The following is a 15,523-nucleotide window of genomic DNA, read 5'->3' on the forward strand; positions in this document are numbered from 1 at the left end:
TGCATATACACTGATAGGAATTATCAAATACATGATGAGTTAAAACTTTAATTTTATTGAAATTAAAAGCAAAGGGAATTTCAATATACCTGACTAAAGTAAGCCAGAATCTGTTATTTTTACAGCTTTATGAAAGAAAAGTATCAACATCCAAAATAATGATAAAATTTATGAATTATATAGTTTAATATAACAGCTAAATAAACCCTACCATTAAATACTCTTAATTATGTTCTGAATTAGGGTACCAGGCTTTAATTTCTCTTTTTTTCTTATAATATCAAAAGTGCAAGAAATACTTAATGGATTGCATTTTGGTTATTCAAGTAAAGGTTATGATTTTAGCCTTGTTAATAATTTGACTCAAAGTCAAACACGTAACATAGTAAATGACGTAGAAGAAATTTAATAAACTACAACATACAAAACTAATAGTAGAGGTACTAATCTTCGTGATTCACTCAACAAATATTTGGGGGACTACTACGTGCAGGTCCTTTCTAAGATCTGTGGTATATTAGTGAATAAAACAGACAGTCCTTGGAAACAACTCTCACTGGTGGAACATAATATAAGGTTTTTCTCTTTTTTGATGGTCATTTATTTTTGTTTTTTGGAGGCTGAATTCTTAGAAAAAAGAACAATGACATTAAATTCAGAACAATCATTTTTTATATATGAAATGAGACTTTCATGTACCACAGAGATTAATAAATCTTGACATCAAAACCAATAAAATAATTCAATAAAAGGACCACAGCATGAGAGCAGACAGCAAAAGAAATAAGATAGCAAAAAACACTTTAAGAAAATGCATCCTAATAAAAGTCTATTTTCTATTTGAAAATACAATGAAGCAGACTATGAAAATTCAGTAAATTATGCAAGAAAATCAAAGCTGGAAATGTAATCAATAAACATTTATAGTAAACCAACAAGCACACAGTAAACACATTCCTCACTTTACTGAACAGCAGAGGCAACCGTTTCTAAGTTCCAGCCATTCTTCGTAGAGCTCTCCACCTTGGCTGACAGCTAAGGATTTCTCCACTGCACTTCCTGGAATAATTAACAAGAAGCGCTCTTTAGATTACGTTCACTAGCCCACCAAAAACGAAGATGAGGATACTCACTAACAGAGCAGACTTCAAGGCAGAAAATACATTTTATAAATTTTATTCTTTCATTCTATCCATGTAGCCTCAATAGCTAAACTATTACTCTAGATTATTTTAGCTTTTATTTCTTTGAGAGGATTTAAGCCCCTAAAAGGCAAATCCAAAATTAATGCATCATACCTACTGCGTCTTTAGGCCTCTTACTTGCCTGCTCCCATTTCCTAATAGGGCAGCTATTTTAAAGGCATTTTTTTTTGTTCATGGCCAACTTTCTAGATAGACTAGTATGTTTTATATATTGATTTTTATATGCCTTTCAACCTCTTAAGGAATGTTTTTTTGGGGGGTGAGGGAGATTGGCCTTGAGGTGACATCTGTGCCAACCTTCCTCTATTTTGTATGTGGGATGCCACCACAGGATGGCTTAATGAGCAGTGTGTAGGTCAACACCCGGGATCCAAACCTGTGAACCCCAGGGTGCCAAAGGGGAGTGCATGAACTTAACCACTATGTCACTGGGCAGGCCCTGGTTCATCTATTTTTTTCTTTTCACTCTTTCTCTAAATTGTTTTTATTTCTATTGGACTACTCAGTATTCCCAATATAAGTAAAAACTCTAGTTCATTTTGAGGAAGTTTGCTTGGCCAGGGTATCAATGTGCTCATTTAAAAATTAAATTTTAGTCATATACATATAGGTTTCCTAGCAATGCTTACTTGAGAAAGAGTAAATACGTTTGAGATTCTGACATGCTTGTTATCATATAAGAATGATTTTAATTGTCTTACTTTTCCTCCAATAAAAAAATATACCAAAGCCAAGGAAGAGCTGTAAATGTCCAATGAAGGAAATGGTCAAATAAAGGGAAAAAATTTTCATTTATATGGTTTTTTGTATATATTTCAGTTAGGCAATAATAAAGAGCTTTAAAAACAGTTGCTATAAAATTCAGGGTGTAGAGAACACAAATAAGATGTGAAGAAAAGGATTGTGAATGCTGTCAAGGACAAAATGGTGAAAATAATCCAGAAAGAATGAAGAAAATAGCAAGAAATAATAATAAATGTAATCAGTGTGCAACAGAAGATCAGTTAATAAGAAGCTAGAATAAAAGACTACAATTTAAAAATCTTAAGATTTTTATTTTGTCTAACAGGATTTTTCTCTTTAGTTCATTGAAATAAAAAATTAAGTTTAATTATTGTTCATAAAACCTAGTTCCTTTACTAATTTACAACTGAAAAAATAGTACACTTTAAGAAATATCCCAACAGAAGTTATACTTTTTGGCTAAAAGTGAGCTTTTACTAAAATTCATACTTGAGAAGAAAAACTTATAAAAGTAATCAAAGAATTGTATCTAACATTGCTGAAGAGATTTTTTTAACCACAGTTCGGTATTAAAGACAAAAAATTTAAATGGTTTGTATTTTCACAGACAATCGAAGTTACTTGAGGAGAGAGACCACATGTTTAACTTATTTTCAAAATCTTCAGTTTGAACTGCTTTTCAGATAATAAACATTCAACAAGGTTAACATATAATAACTAAAGCATTTCCAAATATTTCTCAAAAGTTGAAATTAAACAATATACTCAATATAAAATAACTTTTCTAGTTCCTAAACTTTCTTTCATATGTTTAGATTTTTACTTCTTGAGTTATTTCATGTAAACATCTAATTTAAGTCTGTTGGTATGAATTCCAAAGTTATACAAAATGTTACAGAAACTGATTTCAGTCTCTCAAATCAAAACAAAGCTTGACAGAAATTAATCCAATTTTCCAAAACTGTTCACATTATAATACCCTGCATTTTCATTTTTAAACGTGGAATATTAACTGACTAGTGGAATACACTGTCCTATAAATTCTTGCAGCGTGGCATTTATTGAACTATACTCACCTTCCCCAAATTCGTTTAAAATAACTGCTACTCTTTTACTATGTTGCTCTGTCAGAATATAGTTCAGAAGTGTTGTCTTCCCAGCACCTACAAAACATATTTGTTTTAAATAAAAAATTCAAAGACTAATTTTAAAGGCACAAAAGAGTCCCAATGGTTTTAAAAATTTTCGTGCTATTTTTCAAATATTATTTCACTATTGCATAGAAAATTCTAGAGGAAAGGATTAAAGGACCCTTTGAAAGCTATTAAAAATACTTTCTGTTAACATAAAATTTTTTTAAATACTTACAAATACTCCTACAAGTTGGATTACACAGCTTTCTGTGAACTCATATGACAAAAATAATAAGCCACCTACATAACTTATAACGTAAAAGCATCTAAATTTTCTATTAAATAAGGAATTATTGAAGTAATGGCTCCCAAGGAATAAATTACTCATGTAGTTTACAAAATATAAAATACTTAAATCTGGGGCCGGCCCTAGGGCCGAGTGGTTAAGTTCTCGCACTCCACTTCGGCAGCCCAGGGTTTCTCTGGTTCGGATCCTGGGCACAGACATGGCACTGCTCATCAGGCCATGCTGAGGTGGTGTCCATCCCACACGCCACAACTAGAGGGACCCACAACTAAAATATACAATTATGTACTGGGGGATTTGGCGAGAAAAAGCAGAAAGAAAAAAAGAAAAAAGAAGATTGGCAACAGTTGTTAGCTCACGTGCCAATCTTTAAAAAAAAATTGCAAAAAAAATACTTAAATCCCTTTACACAATGAAAATGTTTCTTAGCCAAGAAATATGGTTTACTTCCCTAAAATTTATCTATAAAGACCTTTTATTTCAACACGCATCATTAACCAAACAAAAATTCAGACTGACTATATGGGTACTTTTAGTATGCTTAATCTATAAAATTGATTTACATAAATAAGTATATGTATATATTTATTTATATGTATTTATAAATACATATATTTACATATATATGTACATATGTATATATCTGCACACAGAAAATGGAGAATGGATGTAGGCAATATTAACAATGGACAAAATATTCAATATTTAGAATGATAAATTCAGAAAGCTACACTAACTTTATCCAGTAGGTGGCATATTAAACCTAATATGTTCAGCTCAAGTAGAAGAAAAACGCTTGTCGTGTGAACCATGCACACCAAAATTTTCCTAGAGGAAAAAAAAAACCAACCCAAACTGCACAGTAGCATAGTTCAATTGTACCACTTTTTTTTTTTTAATTTATCTACCTTTCTGTTGGTGGACATTTGGGTTTTTTCCAGTGTTTTACCAAAACAAACAGTGCTGCTAAGAACTTTTAAACGTAACCTTGTATACGTCTTCTGAAGTAAACTGACAAGATTCCTAGGGTACACCTAGGAGGCATTTACTCAGTATTAGGGTATTAATATTTTCAACATTTTTAGGTCATATTCCTTTAAAAGCTGTTGAAGAGATGGAAGGCTTGTGCTTAGAGTGCTTTAGGAAGCTCAAAATCACGAAAGTGTGAAGTATGAAAGGGAAAGGACAGACCTTAAGGAGGCAATGAGGAAATTCCTAAAGCCAGTCCAAGTGTGAGACAGAAACCCTGAACGCTAGCACTGTATTAGGTAGTGGCAGTGAAAATGGAAAGGAGTGGACATAAGAGACCATCCACTACAATTACGAGGTCTTAATAATTAATCATATTATGAAGCAAAAGACTTTAAGACATAATTCATTCATTCAAAAGTCTACTAGGGACCAGATTTTATGGCGGCTTTGGTGAAAAGTACACAAGACAAAGACAAACTGTCTCTACCTTTTTGAAACTTAGAAACATTAAGGGAGTGGGAGATGGAAGGGAATTCAGATGAATAAAGAAGTGATTAAGTTACAGGATGATACATTCGGTAGGAGATGTACAAGGTGTTATGGAGCACCTAAGAGGGCCATCTAGCCAGAGGAGTAATAGAAGAAAAGTACGGTGCCAGGGACTAAAACACTTGACACCTTTCAGAAGCAAACGTAGTTCAATGTAGCTGGGCCACAGTTTCACAGGCAGGAGAAGTTGTCAACAGCCAGATCATCTGGAAACTTGTAATTCAAGTTAAGGAATCTGAACTTCAACCCAAATGGAAACCACTGAAGGGTCTGACACGATCAGACTGACATTTACAAAGATCCTTAAGGCAAAAATATAGAGACTATCTTAAAGGGCAGCATGACTCAAGACTAATCAGGAAGCTTTTAGAATATTCCAGGTGACTGGTATGACAGGAGCAGGGGGATCTGAGGGGATGGCAACATAGGAAGTTTTGGACGTGTTGAGTTTGAGATGTCTGTGGATCATCAAAATAGAAACTACCTGGGTGTGAAGTTAAAAGGATGAAGGGGAGGGGAATTCAAAAGGAGATGCCAGAGAAGTGGAAATAGCAGAAGAAAAGTGTGATGGAAGTTAAGGGAACAATGTTTCAAGAAACAGAAAATGGTCAAGAAGCAGGAGCGAAACTACCCCTAGATTCAACAACAAAGCTGTTGGCGTTAGTCCTCATTCCTAAGTTTCAGACCATTATCTCCAATGCTTTACAGACCTACTAGCAAGCAAAATGGGGAAGGCCGGAGGGCCAGTGTGAACTATAGTGTCTTGGACAAGGAATTTGCTCAGGTTCTCAGTAAAGCAGCCTCTGCATGACAGTGGGGAAATACCAAAAATAAATTCCTTTATAAAATTAATCCTGAGCAAAAATCGGAATAAATTTATAGTCTACAAAGGAAAAAAAGGGAAACACCAGTGATTTCATTCTTATCTTTATGTTAATAAGCCCTCAGGTGCACCAAGTTTGTACTTGTCTCCAGCAGAATCTAGGAATGGTATTATTTCCCCAAAACTGTTTCCTTAATTTACATTTCTTAACTTTTCCCACACTTCTAATACAATCATGTATTTATTCTAGCCTTTCTATTTAATTGTAAGGTTTTAAAGTAATACCTCTCAAACTTTTCCAATAAAGTACCTCTAGCATAGGCCCATAAACTGTCCCCAGGAGACTGTACCATGTTTACAAACCTATGAATTCAGCCGTCCCTGTGCACTCCTGAACGTCCTCAGTTTGAGAACTACAGTCTTGGAGGGCAGAGATTTTATTCTCTTTCCCCTACGGTGTTTTACAAACAGATCTCAAAAAAAGTTTGAGATAGAACTTTCCACGAATAGCTGGAAGAGACTGGCTCGAGGAGAAGGGCATCTAGTGAGGAGGGCATCTAGTGCCCCTTGTGTGTCGGTCATTTTACAGAGGACACCCTTTAATGCTAATAGACTTATAAGGCAGGTGTGTCCTGCCCCATTTTACAGATGAGAAAACAAACTCAGGTGACCGGTATTATTTCCATTTTCAAGTGAGGGAGATGAGCTTCAGAAAGATAACGAGTTAGAGGTCACAAGGATAATTAGGGGGCGGGTCCAGGATTTAAACTGCAGAGCCAGAAGCGGTTTCAAGACGCGAGGCTAACTTTCAATCTCACTTGATAAATGTGACTCTAACGCAGAGGAGTCTAGGCATCATTAACCTCTGAGATGAGAGGTAACCCTTACGTGGAGCAAGTGACCCAGCCCCTGCCTCAGGGACATTTGCTCTCGGCCACAAAGCGCCGATGCCCAAGGAGAAGAGGCACTGTCAGCCCCCAAAATCCCAGGATACCAGTGTTTACGGCATTTTCTGACCGGGATGGTTAGTTACCTAAATACCCGGTGATAATTGTGACTGGGATCTTAGCGCCGAGGCCAGATTTTTCCTCCTCCTCTCTTGGCTTCGTCTCAATGGGGACCAACTCAGGACAGTCCTCCTCCGTCTGCTCCTCTTCCTCTTCCGCGGCTCCGACCGCCTGTAACATCGCGGCCAACAGCACTACACGCCTCTCCCTCAGCTCAGGAGCTGGGACCCAGGCACCGAAACGCAACTGCGCACGCCGGGCACGCCACGCCAGGCGCGTCCTTGACGTCATCACGCCGCGACGCACGGCTCCTTCCGATCCCCACCGGATTACCTGGGCTCCACTTGAGGACCGCCTCGCCTTTTAGCCACTCCCCCAGAGGAGAGGGACACGCCCCCAGGGATGCTGGACACGCCCCCAAGGCGTGTTCCCTGAACCTGAGCGAAGCGGGGCGGAGTTGTTGGGGCTCGCTGGCCAGCCCCGCCTTTACGCTGTCGCTGTGTGCTCCCGCAGCCCCGATAGCTGCTGGCTGATGTTGGGGCTGAGGCCAGGCTGGTTAGAACCGGAGTGGGTAGCCTGACCTGAACAGTTCCCAGAAAGGATGGACCTTATCAACTTGACATTTTTTTAGTATCGTTAAAGAAAATTTTTTAATTCATAGGGGAAAGAATGGGAAGCTAACATACTACAGTGTTCTTTGTAATTTTTATATGTGAAGGAACAACCAGTGAAACTTTTTTTTAAATTGGGGTAACATTGGTTTATAACATTACGTAAATTTTAAGTGTACATCGTTATATTTCGCAGTGAAACTTTTTATAATTACGTATTTTACATGTATATCCAAACTTTTACAAGGTACGTGTGTTACTTTCATTTATTTATTTTTTTCTCATTTCTTATTTGGACTCAGGTAACCTGAGTTCATTTATCATTTTCTTTGGTTCATGACACTCTCTCATCATTAATCCATGGATAACACTCCTTTATATTTATGTATATATTTATAATGAACTCCTTTGACCTCATCCCCTAACCCAAGAATATTACCAGTAAGTTACACCTACCATAATCTGGAGTTAGCTTTATTTTCCAACTCCACTGTTGTATTATATTCTATTATGTGACTATACAGCAATTTATCCATTTCCTGTCAATTGTTTCCAGGTTTTGCTCTTATGAGCAGCACAGAGCGACCCTTCAGCACTGCGTTACTGCCTGAACAGAAGCTGTTCTGTTACTGGCCTGACCACCCTCTCTTACATATTTCTCAGGCACATTCTTGCAGATTCCCTTACATGATTCTGGCTGAATATTATACTAACATCTCTTCTCTCTCACCAAAACCAACCTGTACCCTATAAGGCTGGCTTAATCAAGGCAGGCAACAGGTATTGCTGAAACAGTATGTAGTGTCAATCAAAGTAAAAAGAGTTTTACACAATGGTCGAAAGTTGAATGCACCCGAAATGCCCATCACCGGATGGACTGATAAACAAAATGTGGTATAGCCATATAGTGGAAAATTATGTCACAGTAAATAAGGATGAAGTACCGATACCTGCTACAAACGAGTGAACCTCAAAAGAATTATGCTGAATGAAAGAAGGCATTCACAAAACACCACACATTGTATGACTACATTTCTGTGAAATGTCCAGAATAGGCAAATCTGTATAGACAGAAAATAGATTAGCTGTTACCAGGGACTCCTGCAACCAAAGAGAGTGACTGCTAATGAGTACATTTTGGGGGTGATGAAAATGTTCTAAAATTGATTGTGGTGATGGTTGCACAACTCTTTAGTGAATATACTAAAAACCGTTGAATTGTACACTTGAAATAGGTGTGTTGTATGGTATTGTCAATTTTATCCTAATAAAGCTGCTATTAAAAAAACTTAAAGGTTCATTTGTGCCTCAAAATGGGGTGGTGCCAGTGTGCATTTGCAGAGAAGCACTGCCCTCTGGTCCTGCCTCCAGCAGCTTGAAGTCCTGGCCTTCTGAGCGGAGTTAAGTTAGAATCCACGATTTCCTGATTAAGCCATGCATGGCCATGATCATAAAGATTACAGCTTAATAAAATCTTTGCTTTAATCTGTTTCTATGTTACTTTTCAGCAAGATATCTATCCATGAATTCTATGGAGTTCTGCCATTTTCTTTTCTGACTCTAGTAACTGGACAGAATTTAGCAAGCATGTGACTGAAGTGGTGAGGGTTTTGATTTATTCAGATAGATGGCTTGCAACTTTCGCTCTCCCTGAATGTCTGGGTATGACTGATTTTACTTTTCTTTTATCTTAACACAGGACTTACCAATTTTATTCATTCTACTTTAAGTGAGCCGTTGTTGTTGCTATTTAATCCAAAATACCTTTTAAAAAAAGTAAAAAATTTTTCTAAGTGTAGTATTGTAGAATCTACTACAGTTTCTAATTTAACTTTAAAATTTCCTCAGTTTTCAATTTTGTTTAGTCTCATTCACTTTATGGTAAAACAACCACCATAACAGCAATAATAATAATAATGTGTGGAGCCCTTACTGTCTGATGGGCCTTGTGTTAAAAGCACATTGAATGCATTATCTCATTTAACTTTGCAAAATAAACATTGTTCATATGCCCATTTTATAGACAAGGAAAGCGAGGCTTGGGAAAGTTAAATATTTTGCTTGAGGTCATTGAGTCAGGAAATGGCAGCCCTGGTGCTCAGTTCAGATCTGACTGACGCTCAATCCCATGCCCCTCTAAACCAGGGATCTGCAAACTTTTCCTGTAAATGGCCAAGTAGTAAATATTTTAGGCTGTACAGGCCAACAGACAAATTCGAGGATATTTCCTAGGTACTTCTATAAAAGAGAAAACAAATTTCCACAAATTTTGAAACTTGAATTTCATGTAATTTTCACGTCATGACATATTCTTTTATTTTTTTCTATTAACCTATTACAAATGTATAAACCATTCTTAGCTTGCAGGCTGTACAAAAGAGGCATCGAGCTATAGTTTGCCAATTACTGATCTAAAATAATATGCACTGCCTTGTTAAGGTGAATTACATGAAGCTTTGCAAAAATAGCTCATCTCTGCTATTTTAAACTCAGTTTGTGAATCATTCACCATTGCAACTAAACCCCTGCCCTCAAAGAGTTAGGTAGCACAGTTACCACTGTACTAATATTCAGAGGAAAGTCTGAAGCTGAGAAGCTTATACTGTGTCTCCAAGGGCACTGATACCTGGCCTAGGAGAGACTCCATCTAGGCAGCACTCCAGTCTCTGCACTGTGGCAGGAACCCTTGTAGGTCAGAGCAGAGCAGAGCAGATAAGCGAGCTGTCTGGATTCCTGCAGCTCAGCTTGTAGCAATAACCCTGCCATGGAGTGGAGTCAAGTTGGCCAGCCTGCAGGCTTTGAATAGTGGTTTTCTTTTTAATTTTGTGGGAAAGTGAGTTACAAGTGACTAGACCGTAAGCTAAACCTTATTAATAGCATTGGTTAATAGCTTAAGATAATGAATTCAAATAATATTACTGACAGCCTTTGAAATGAAAGTCATACTCTCTAAAAACACTAAACTGTACCTATTTCACCTACCAGCTACCTTCAATATTCTGGGGAAGGATATTCTCCACAAGCAAAATATTTAACTTTCCCAAGCCTCGCTTTCCTTGTTTATAAAATGGGCATATGAACAACGTTTATTTTGCAAAGTTAAATGAGATAATGCATTCAATGTGCTTTTAACACAAAGCCCATCAGACAGTAAGGGCTCCACATGTGCCATGTGTGCCATGACACAATTCCCTATTCCTCCCCTTTGCCTCATTTTCCTCCTTTGAATAGTTAGACAGTTGCCATGAGAAAAAGTAACGACTGTAGCTATATCCAAATCAGAGGAAAGCTAAAAATAATGCTAACTTGGTTTCGTTTTTTTTCCTCTCAATTTTGCAACTTCCTGCAAAGGAAAGAACACACTAGTGGCCAGCAACAGCTATTGGTTTGGAGGAAAGGAAACTGAGGGTTTCAAAATTAAACCAGTTCCTCTTATCAGGCTGTAGCTGGTAAATAAACAAACAAATAAAATATTTCTTAAGTGCTTAATATTTATCAATTCATTTGCTATTTTGCGTTAGGCGCACATAAATTTAGTGAGAATATCTCTGAAATGCCAGAGGTCAATGTCTTTTATTCTTGTGAGTGCTTTAGTTAAGATAGAATATCAATATTCCAGTATCATATAGTCCTCTGTTAAGATAGAAAACCATTGTAAGGACATGAAATACTAGTCCTTCCCCAGAATATTGAAGGTAGCTGGTAGGTGAAATAGGTACAGTTTAGTGTTTTTAGAGAGTATGACTTTCATTTCAAAGGCTGTCAGTAATATTATTTGAATTCATTATCTTAAGCTATTAACCAATGCTATTAATAAGGTTTAGCTTACGGTCTAGTCACTTGTAACTCACTTTCCCACAAAATTAAAAAGAAAACCACTATTCGAAGCCTGCAGGCTGGCCAACTTGACTGGTGTACTTATTCTTTCTAAAATATACTATCAGGCAAGGAGCAGGCGGTGAGCAAAACTAAAAGCATAGTGTGCAATGAATGATTTATGTTGTAATAGTTTAGGAAACAGTCTAAATAATATCCTCTTCTTGTCACTAGAAATTTAAAAGCGACATTTGTGGCTTTAAGTTTCACTTTCTAACTTTTATAGTTTTAGGGAAGTGTATGCCAAGATCCACAGGCACCTGCTCATGATTTCTGAAGTGTAAATAAAAGACACAGAAACAAAAATAAAATAGCTCCATTCTTCCTTCCTCTTGCTCCAAATCCCCTCAAAGAGTATTTAATTGCACTTAACTGAAATACCATGCTATCAGCAATGCCAGGTCTTCCTGGCTTCAACACCAGTATCTGTTGAGTCCCATAGCTGTCTCTCAATTAGGCACCACAATTTCACTTAGGGAGGAAGATTCATGAACTTTCTTTAGGCTGGTTTACTCTCTTTCCTCTTATTATTTTAACGTTTCCATTCTGCCCTTGAGTCTTAGTGTAGGCTGCTCCAAATACACGGCAGCGGATATTTTCAAACCACCCAGCCACTTCTGTCACCAACCTACCGCCCCAAGTAACTCAAAGGAGTTTTCAAAAGCACTTTGTTTCTCAGAGTTGTTTTTTAGTTATGTTAAGAGATGCAATCACCAACCACCCTGAACCAGTCCAAACCCCACCACAAGAGCAACACCTCTGCACAGATGGGCTGAGAAATGTCCAAAAGTTACGTGTACTTCATTTTAATGTTAAGATCCCCACCCCAGGAGGGGCTTATGCCTTATTAGCATAACATGGGATGAATATTTGTAATTTGATGAATATTTGATTTCAACTTACCAAGTGAACCCACTTTGGTTCAGTAACACTTCCATATCTCAGAAGCAATAATTCATAATCATAGTTAATCACATAATCTTCCTTCAGGGAATTTCTTTCACATCAGCATCCTTCAGCACACTTACTCCTTCTACCATTTTTGTGTGTGTGAGGAAGATTGTTGCTGAGCTAACATCTGTTGCCAATCTTCCTCTATTTTATGTGGGATGCTGCCACAGCGTGGCTTGGTGAGTGGTGCTAGATCTGCACCTGGGATCTGAACTGGTGAACCCCAGGCAGACGAAGCAGAACATATGAAATTAACCATTACACCACCAGGCCAGCCCCGCTTCTACATTTATTTTAGCCATCCTCCCAAATCTATGTGTATGATAATTGGAAATTTCCTGAATTGGGTACTGTATTACCTATCCCCTCCTCTTTTAACAATAGTTGAACCTCTGATTTTTAAGCTAGGTCCATGGCCTCCAGGATAACAACTAAGCTTCCTATTCTACCTTGTAGCTAGGTATGGGTCATGTAATGAAGTTCTTGCTAATGGACTATATGAGAAGTGCTGTGTGGCAGTTTCTTGAAACCTATCGTCCTTCATCTTGCTGCCTGGGATGCAGCAGTGATGGCTGGAGCACTTGTTGATTACTGAGACTGTCAGCCACACCCTAGAAGTAGGGAGCAGGGACCTGGAAGCAGCCTGAACGCGGAGGAAGGCGTGGTATAGAGCTGCAGGAGAGGAAAATGAACTTTCATGTTGTTTAAATTTATGCTCATGCCACTGAAATAAGTCCTAATCAATAAAAGCTTTTATTTGTTTAACCGTCTTTAAAATAATATAAATAACACCTGAATGCATTCTAATTGGAAAAAATTCAAACAGTACAGAGGTACGTGGGGTAAAAGTGGAGGTCTCTTTCACTCTCCTCACTCCCCTTCACTGGGGTTATACATCCACTGTGGGCAATTTCATGACAGTAGTCCAGAAGCTTTTTTTGCCCAATACTATCTCTGCCACTGTCATGATAGTCAGACATTTTTCTCTGCATTTGTATACAGATGTAGCTTTTGTTTTTAGTATAAATAGGAACGTACAAGTAGGCTTTGTTCTGGGACTTGCTTTCTTCGCTGAACAACATGTGCTGATGATTTCTCCATCTCAATAGAGTTAGAACTACATCATTTATTTTTAATCACTTCATGGTATTCCTTAATAGAGATATATTCTAACTGTTTCATCATATCTTTGTAAGAGTCATGTAGATTGACTTGGCACCTCTCCAACACAAGCTCAAAATGCAAATTCAACAGATTCTCAAGAAAATACTCTGATAAGCTAAAGCTTGTACATTTGGCAATAAACTTTATTCCTACTCCACCTTCGTATTTTAGAGTTGTTAGCTTCTCTTAGTAAATTAGCTTAGTTCAGTTGTGAAATATTAAGGTTTAAATTCAGTTAATTGTAATATTAATTTCTTGTCAACAGTTCTGGGCTATTTACAATTAATGTGATTCTATGCACATACTGTATTTATTTTACAACAGGTCATATTTTAGATTGTGTTCACTATGCAAAAATTTACATATGTACTTCCATAATTCAATTGTAGTTAGTGAGTTTTTGGCAGCAGTGTACAATACATGGATTAAAATTCATTTATGAGCTGCCACTTAGAGAAAAATGTTTACATATTGCAGTTTGATTATAATATTGCCACTTTGTGCTTAAGATATAAGTTAAGTCTTCAAAGTCCTGAGTCGCACTACTGGCAATTATTAGTAGACAGAATATTAATCTATATATTTTTACATCATAATGGTTCTTTTTACTTCGTACATTTTTGTTTATGAAATGCTCTAAACCACACAAGCTAGTGATGATGATGGCAGAAGAAAGCTTTAGCATACTTCCTTATGCACTAAGTACAAAGTATATAGAGAAATGGTATTTATATAAATATGTATAATTACTGGAACATAATCACATTGTTAACATGGTTTGCTTTGAGGGAGAGGAGATAGGGAAGGTAATATGAGTGGCAGACACAAAGGGGAGGGAGAAGCAAGCCATCCCCCTAAAAAGAAAAAAAAAAATGCTTTTAAAAATAGCGTGTGTAAAATACAAAAATAAAAAACGCATTTATGAAAGAGTCCTGTTTAGGTAAAATTGTATATGAATATTTGTATGCGTATACTTATGCATGTGGAAAATTGTAATAGAAGGAGCGAATAATATATGTATACTGACATAGAATAACAGTAATAAATGTTGGGAGGCGATAAAAGCAATTTGCTCATAATGCATGCAGTCTGATTCCATTTCAGTAAAAACCAAAACAAAAAATGCCTTTATATGTACAAGTATATATGAGTGGGTTTATATGTGTATATGTATGTGTATGCTGACATATGCCCGTGGGAGCAATATGTTTGGAAGGATACATGTCATTGTAATAGCACGGACTACCTCAGGGAGGTGGGCTAGGTGACAGGGGCAATGGGGAAAGAGGAGAAATGTTTACCTTTTGTTTTTTAGATACATCTTTATATATTACTGGTTACAAAAGACATCCACAATTTTTTAACAGGAAAATTAAGCATTTTTCAGTAAATAAGGTATGTATCAACAACTTTTCTATGGAAGTCAAATTTTAAAATATCTATCAAGATATTAATTGTACATGCCTTTTGACCTAGAAATCCTACTGATAGGGGTTTACCTTACATGTATGCATATGCAGACATTTATGACATTCACAGTGGTATTGTGTTAAAGGTACAATGTTGGAAACATCCTGACTATCCACCTGTAGAGGAATAGCGAAATAAATTTGGCTCATTCATACATTGGAATGCTATGGTAGAGTAAGGGTTTGCATTGTATTTACATAGGAAACTGCTAGAAGTGCCTTTATTTTGAACAGCCTCCATGAAAAATTTGGACAGAAAGAGTCTGAATGAAGCATTCTGATTAACAAGAGAACATAGTCTATAAGGCAATGTATTTTATTTCCACAAGTGTGGTAAATTTATGTACAGCTTAATTGAACACATTTCATTTCCTGTAACATACATACCCTATAGATTAAGCAAACAATTACGATTTCCTTTAACCAACATGTTTATAAGCTCTGTGGTCATTTCGTGCTTTAAAGTTAAAGATTACAATCCGGGAGATTAAATAAAAACTTTGAAGTTAACAATTCACCTGCCTGGAGAGCTACTCTCTCTTTTTCAGTAAACATTGAAGAGAGGAATTATTTAATGTTATAACAGAAACAGAGCACACAAATGATAAATATTTTATAACAGTGACAGAGCAGACATAGCCCTTTGCCCTGCCTGGACAGTGCCCTTTGTGCACTGTTCTTCTGTGGTCACCTGAATGTGAACATTCATTTT

General features: G+C 36.8%; 1 protein-coding gene across 3 annotated transcripts in view; it reads right to left on the bottom strand.

Moving 5' to 3' along the window:
- The window catches only part of ZNG1 (Zn regulated GTPase metalloprotein activator 1), a 46,868-nt gene extending 39,757 nt beyond the window's left edge, over positions 1 to 7,111 (bottom strand). Inside the window, exons 1-3 of one of the 3 annotated variants that reach the window (XM_001490027.7) lie at positions 6,767 to 7,111; positions 3,026 to 3,112; positions 963 to 1,059 (exon numbers count right to left, since the gene is read on the bottom strand). In XM_001490027.7, coding sequence (XP_001490077.4) covers positions 963 to 1,059; positions 3,026 to 3,112; positions 6,767 to 7,031 — 449 coding nt within the window. In that variant the 5' untranslated portion in view covers positions 7,032 to 7,111. The remainder of the gene's footprint in view (positions 1 to 962; positions 1,060 to 3,025; positions 3,113 to 6,766) is intronic. The other 2 variants (XM_070248880.1, XM_070248879.1) reach the window with 2 other exon arrangements.
- Positions 7,112 to 15,523: the final 8,412 nt, after the last annotated feature.

Source organism: Equus caballus, chromosome 23 (genome assembly GCF_041296265.1).
Source record: "Equus caballus isolate H_3958 breed thoroughbred chromosome 23, TB-T2T, whole genome shotgun sequence".
Lineage (NCBI taxonomy): Eukaryota > Metazoa > Chordata > Mammalia > Perissodactyla > Equidae > Equus > Equus caballus.